This window comes from Rhipicephalus microplus, chromosome X (genome assembly GCF_043290135.1).
Source record: "Rhipicephalus microplus isolate Deutch F79 chromosome X, USDA_Rmic, whole genome shotgun sequence".
In the NCBI taxonomy this organism is placed as follows: Eukaryota; Metazoa; Arthropoda; class Arachnida; order Ixodida; family Ixodidae; genus Rhipicephalus; species Rhipicephalus microplus.
This window is the reverse complement of record NC_134710.1, coordinates 2,768,289-2,774,288: the sequence shown is the minus strand read 5'-3', so window position 1 is coordinate 2,774,288 and position 6,000 is coordinate 2,768,289. Positions and strand designations below refer to the sequence as shown.

Genomic DNA, 6,000 nt, shown 5'->3' with positions numbered 1-6,000 from the left:
GGATGACTGGTGCCATACCTGTGAAAATTTATAAGCCATGTGCTTGATATCTGAAAAAAAAAAAAAACTTTCGTTACTCCTGTCTACAGACGATGTCATGGCAGTTTCAATAGCTTTTTCACTTCCTGCAAGTAATACTTCAAGTTCGTAAATGAAAACAATTATACTGTAGTACTTAGAGTGGACTTGAACATCGAATTGCTGACAACATCGAATAAGCACACCAATTTTTCCAACCTACTCCTTTTGTACAGCCTACCGAATGGTATAGCGACCCATAATCGCATTGCAGAAACTTTAATGAATGTATTTATAACAAACACTATTGATATACCTAATCATGGTGCGATTAGTATTACGATCACTCATAATTTGCCCATCTGTCAGATTACTAGCGTACAAACTAACCAAAAAATAATTAGAAAGAGATATTTACTTTCACGACGTCATTCCGTGATTTCGATCTTGCTTTTGTGAATAAATTAGCTTGTCAAGCTGCCATGAGGCACTGTCTCGTTCTTCTCCTGAAAAGCCCTATGCCCGTTTTGTCAATACCTTGCGCCCAGTGTATTGGAAACGTTTTCCTTATAAGCAAGCAAAAAAAAAATCAAAATAACCTCGTAAGCCATGGATTTTCTTTAGGCTGATGAAAATTATCATAAAAAAGCAAGAAAGAGAATACATAGTTCCTTTTATTTGTTGATACCCGTGTCCCCGGGTCGTTGGATGACTAAAAATACCATAATAACTTCACTAAGCCGCTAAAACGAGCTAAGCGTGACTATTATTATTTTTTGCTTGATGGCATTGTGAATAGGTGTGGAACAAGCTGAATTCTACCCTATCACATGTGCCTTTATTGCTAATGAGCTTAAGGTAGCAAACGAGAGTTTTAAAGATGAAGCTCTCGCAAATAACTTCAATGAAAACTTTTAGTCACTGGCTGAAAACACTTATGACCAAGATGCGTTGACGTATTTGTACAACCTCCTCACACATTCACTGTATCTGCATAAAACTGATGATAATTAAATTGTAAACGTGTTAAAAAAACAGGTGAAGCAAAAGTGAAGATATGAAGGCGCAAAAGATAGAACCAATTCTTTATGCGATCAACCTGATCCCACCTTGCCTCACCCCCATTTAGAAGATGGCATTAACGTCTGGCACTTTTTCCTCAGCAGGTGAAATGTAGAAAGGTAACACTGGTGCACAATTGTGGTGAAAGAGACAATTTAGACAAGTGTAGAGCGATATCATTTTTTCCTTTGTTTTTTAAAGGTTCTGAAAATTTATTCTTCTAAGAATGAGTCATTTCTTCGACAAGCATTATGTAATAACAACGTCACAACATGCGTTTAGATCAGCCTGTTCGACTGAAACTGCTCTGTTGAAAACGTAATAATAGTTTTGTATAGTATTGAAGTTAATAAAATAACCTTGGGAGTATTTTTAGACATCTTGAAAGGTTTAAAAAGCATAAATTACTCAACTCTATGAGACAAATTAAAGTTTTACGGTATATGTAGAACAGTTTTAGATTTATTTATTTGCAGCTTAACAGATCAGTGCGTATCAATAACTTGATCTCACTCTTCGTTTAAACCTAGTAATCCTCAGGGGAGCACACTGGGTCCACTTTGTTTTGTTACGTATATAACTGTTATTGTGAATATTGATGATTGGATTGAATACAATATTTTTGTGGATGATACCAGTTTCTTGGTTCCAGGTACCAAGGATGATGAATTTGTAGATTTGGCAAATCAAGTACTTCGGAAAATACATCATTGGGTAAGGCACTCACTTCAGTTAACTGCTCTAAGACAAAGGCAGTGCTTTTTAAAAAGAAATGTGCGCATGGCGATCTTACTAGGTATCTTACGCTGAATGTCACGCAAGTAGAACGGTCTGCGACAGCTGGGTGGTATGTGTCACGAACCTATGACTTGGAACTACTACACGCACTACTTCAAAACTAAGCTTACAAACTCATTGCTGCGCCGACAGCAAAAACTGTTACCAATACGACCAAATCGCGATATGTAATGCACTATTGCTTCGAATCTGCGCTATTGTCACCTCGTTTGGTCAAACAGCACAAAAAACAAAATTATCATTAGGTTATCTAGTCACATTTCATAAGCAAGCTTACCGGCTATTACTGATGAACATACACGTGATCTGTTTCTGAAGCCTAAAATTTTTCGAGTTGACCACCTATATGGATATCCGCTATTTGTTCTTTAAACGACCAAGGGTACTAGTCACATAAGGAACATAGCAAACTTGTGAACCAATCACTCATCTCGCTCAAACCGACTCATGGAATATTGGGCAGTTGCCTAACCATGCACAAACAATAATCTTTAAACACTCTCCTACTGTCTTCCCTCAAGATTAAAGAATGATAAGTTATGCTGAAAGCATTCGTTATCTTTCATAAAATGCATTACTTCGATGGTGTGATGAATGTTAACCTTGATACTGTCTTTGTTCGTGTTTTTTTTAATTGTGTGTTTTTGTTGTTTTATTAGTGTTTTTCTGTAAAATTATGCAATATTGCATGAAGCAAAAATTTCTTCTCAAGTGGCTGTGTTCAATGCACGGGGAGATGGAACCCGTAAAACTGTCTATACGCATATTTTATACCCCATTCTTGCTGTTAGGCGTTATACCTACGTGGCAATGCAAAACCTTCAAAACTTGAACAAGTTCATTCCAATTCAGCTTTTCTTTCAAAACCTCCAAATATTTTAACTCAGAAACGCGCTTGATGGGCGTGTTGTTAATTGCCAAGTTCAGATGTGGTTCAGCAAAAAGGCACAAACTTCACCAGGAAAATGTGGGAAATACCAGCCCCACAGCAGCGCTCTTGGCCTAAAATGACGCTGCTGGTTAATGCTTCCTGAACCCGATATAAAGTTTGCGTACAAGCCAGGATTCTATGTTAATGTGTATGTGCTTCCATAATGCAGAGTTGAACAAAAATCCGTAAGGCAGGACAATCGTTCAATCACTGTCGCACAACGAGAACCTCATCCTTCACCTGTTGGGTATACTTGAAATAGTGGTCCCTGACCCCCCCACCCCAGCTCCTACTAAATTTTTTTCAGCTTGCTATCCGCAACACAGTGCCAATTATAGGAATGATATCAAATCATATCCAACGAGTACACCTAGGAGGCATCCTTTAAACAAGCACACCAGGGGTAAGTGAACACGCATCGATCTATACCTTTGTCACTGACCCCCCCCCCCCCCCCCACCATATTTTTGTCAGCCCGTTCTCTGCAACACACTGTCATTTATGGGCACGGTATGGAACCATATCCAACGAGTACACCTAGGAGGCATCATTAAACAAGCACATCAGTGGTAAGCGATCACGCATCAACCTATACCTAATCCAGCTTAAGTAAACTATACTTTATTTAAGTCGTGCATTATTATTAAAACCATGTGTATGATTTATTTGAAAGCCAAACGCAACACCCCAATACTGTATTGCATGTCATCGACGGCATTGTAATCTTTCGTCGTGGGACTATGAATCGGTGGAATATAACCTGCCCTTTAATATTCCAAGGAGGAATATACAGGTCCGTAATTTTAGCCCTATAGGCCTTTTTGTTACTGTACAGAGCATTATTACTAAAAGAAGTGACAAGCAGTTGTGTGACATGCATTATTCACTGACGAAAAGCAGCCTACCGCTGACGCGCTTTGCAGAGAAGGCAAAGGCATACACCGTTGTGGTTGTTCAGATGGAACATTTTTTTCTCCCCTAAAACATGAACTACTCTTTTCGAACCTTCTGCGTCTCTTACTAACAAAACATACCAGGCAGCAATGTGTATCATTCTTTTACTTTAGCAGCTACATTGCGAACATTCAGCCACAATATACGTCAGAATGCTATTTTCCCCAAATTTGTCACAATAATTTCACAATTTTCTTGCTTCGTTACCCCCGGAGAATTTTAATCATGTATTGTAGGAACATGCAAAATAGAAAATATAAATATATTACCGTAGAAAAATCTGTGATTTTTGTAAAAAAATGCTTAACATGAAATATATTAGGGCTTTTTCGCCAAGGCCCGAAAAAAGGTTAAAACAAAATGAGTAAACTCTCATAGTTATGAAACAGTGGCGACCTCAGATCGAGGTAAAATTGTTTAGTAGTGATTACTCAAACCAGTGATATGATATAGCGTGACATAGTTTCACTTTTCCCATGGGTGCCCGAAATTTGAAGTGCCCTCTAGGCGATACAATTTTCGTTTTGCGAAAAACAACGCCTCAACAGCGACTTGTCACATATACCTACCTGCACGAATTCGTTTTTTTTTTAGCACGACCGGTCTGAGTGCACTTGATATGGCATGACCCATATGCGCGTGCCAAAGGGGCTACGCCGGCGTGACACGCTCGAATAGCCCCAAATAGTGACTTTTATTGTTCGACTGAAGGGGACACCATTTCACGCAGGCGGGCGGCAGCGGCGAAAGGGCCGACCTTGGTTCCCTCGGATCGATGGTGGCGGCTTGGCGCGGGTGGCGCGAGATGGCGCCTCGTGGAGCCCACCGCTGGCCCTCCGTCGGCGGCCCTCCCAGAGGCTCGGGGAGGCAGGGCGGCAGCATGAGCGCAGCGGCGGCGGCCAACGCGAGCCTGGGAAATCTGACGGACGAGGAAGCCGGCGATGACGAATCGTGGGAGAGCGTGCTCAAACTGGTGCTCAAGACGCTCGCGCTGGTCACCATCATCTCCTCGGCAGTGTTCGGGAACCTGCTGGTCGTCACGTCAGTCATACGGCACCACAAGCTGCGCATCACCACCAACTACTTCATCGTGTCGCTGGCGCTGGCGGATACGCTGGTGGCGCTGTTCGCGATGACCTTCAACGCGTCCGTCACCATCTCGGGCCGCTGGCTCTTCAACCAGACAGTGTGTGACTTTTGGAACTCGTGTGACGTGCTCTTCAGCACGGCCTCCATTATGCACCTGTGCTGCATCAGCGTAGACCGCTACTATGCCATTATCAAGCCGCTCGAGTACCCGACCAAAATCACCGGCCGCACCGTGGCCATTATGTTGGCCTGCGCGTGGATCAGTTCGGGCCTCATATCGTTCATACCCATCTTCATGGGCTGGTACACGACGGACGAACACCTCGGCTACAAGCTCGACCACCCGGACGAGTGCATATTCGTGGTGAACAAGCCGTACGCGATAGTGTCGAGCAGCGTGTCCTTCTGGATCCCATGCTGCATCATGTTGTTCACATACTGGCGCATCTACGTGGAGGCCACGCGCCAGGAGAAGATGCTCTGCAAGTCGCAGATGGGGCCCGCCGGCATGCTGTGCCGCAACTCGACCGACCTGCCCAACGTGCACGCGCCGCCGCACCGGAACTCGCACGGCGACGACCCGGAGAGCGGCCAGTCGACGCCCACCAAGCGCACCATCAACAAGATGAAGCGAGAGCACAAGGCGGCCAAGACGCTTGGCATCATTATGGGCGCGTTCATCCTCTGCTGGTTGCCCTTCTTCCTGTGGTACGTGTCGGTGACCATGTGCGGCGACGCCTGCCCTTGCCCCGACCTGGTGGTGGACTTGCTCTTTTGGATCGGATACCTCAACTCGTCGCTCAACCCGGTCATCTACGCCTACTTCAACAGAGAGTTCCGCCAGGCCTTCAAGGAGACTCTGCAGGCCATCTTCTGCTCATGTAAGTCGCCGTTGCGAAGTGCAACCTTTCTCCGAGGAGCAAAGCTTGCGCTTCGCCTCCATGCCAAACATCGTTTTGGGATTCAAATTGATGTCTCTGGGGCGTAGCCGAAAACTGTTTTTCCGTAAGGAAGTTCAACAAACACGTATGTGTGTTACAACGCGCCTTCTTAAGTTTGTATATGCATGCATAGGCAAAATCGAAAAGACAATCCGGGCTGGGCGCAGATTCATGATATACACTGCTAGCCTTTATACACTTCTTGTC

The 6,000-nt window shown here is 43.9% G+C and overlaps 1 protein-coding gene across 1 annotated transcript in view; it reads left to right on the top strand.

Moving 5' to 3' along the window:
* Positions 1-4,540: 4,540 nt before the first annotated feature.
* Positions 4,541-6,000, top strand: part of LOC119175617 (octopamine receptor beta-2R) — a 170,246-nt gene continuing 168,786 nt past the window's right edge. Inside the window, exon 1 of the mRNA XM_037426518.2 lies at positions 4,541-5,733. Within this exon, the coding sequence (XP_037282415.2) occupies positions 4,569-5,733 (1,165 nt within the window). The 5' untranslated portion in view covers positions 4,541-4,568. The remainder of the gene's footprint in view (positions 5,734-6,000) is intronic.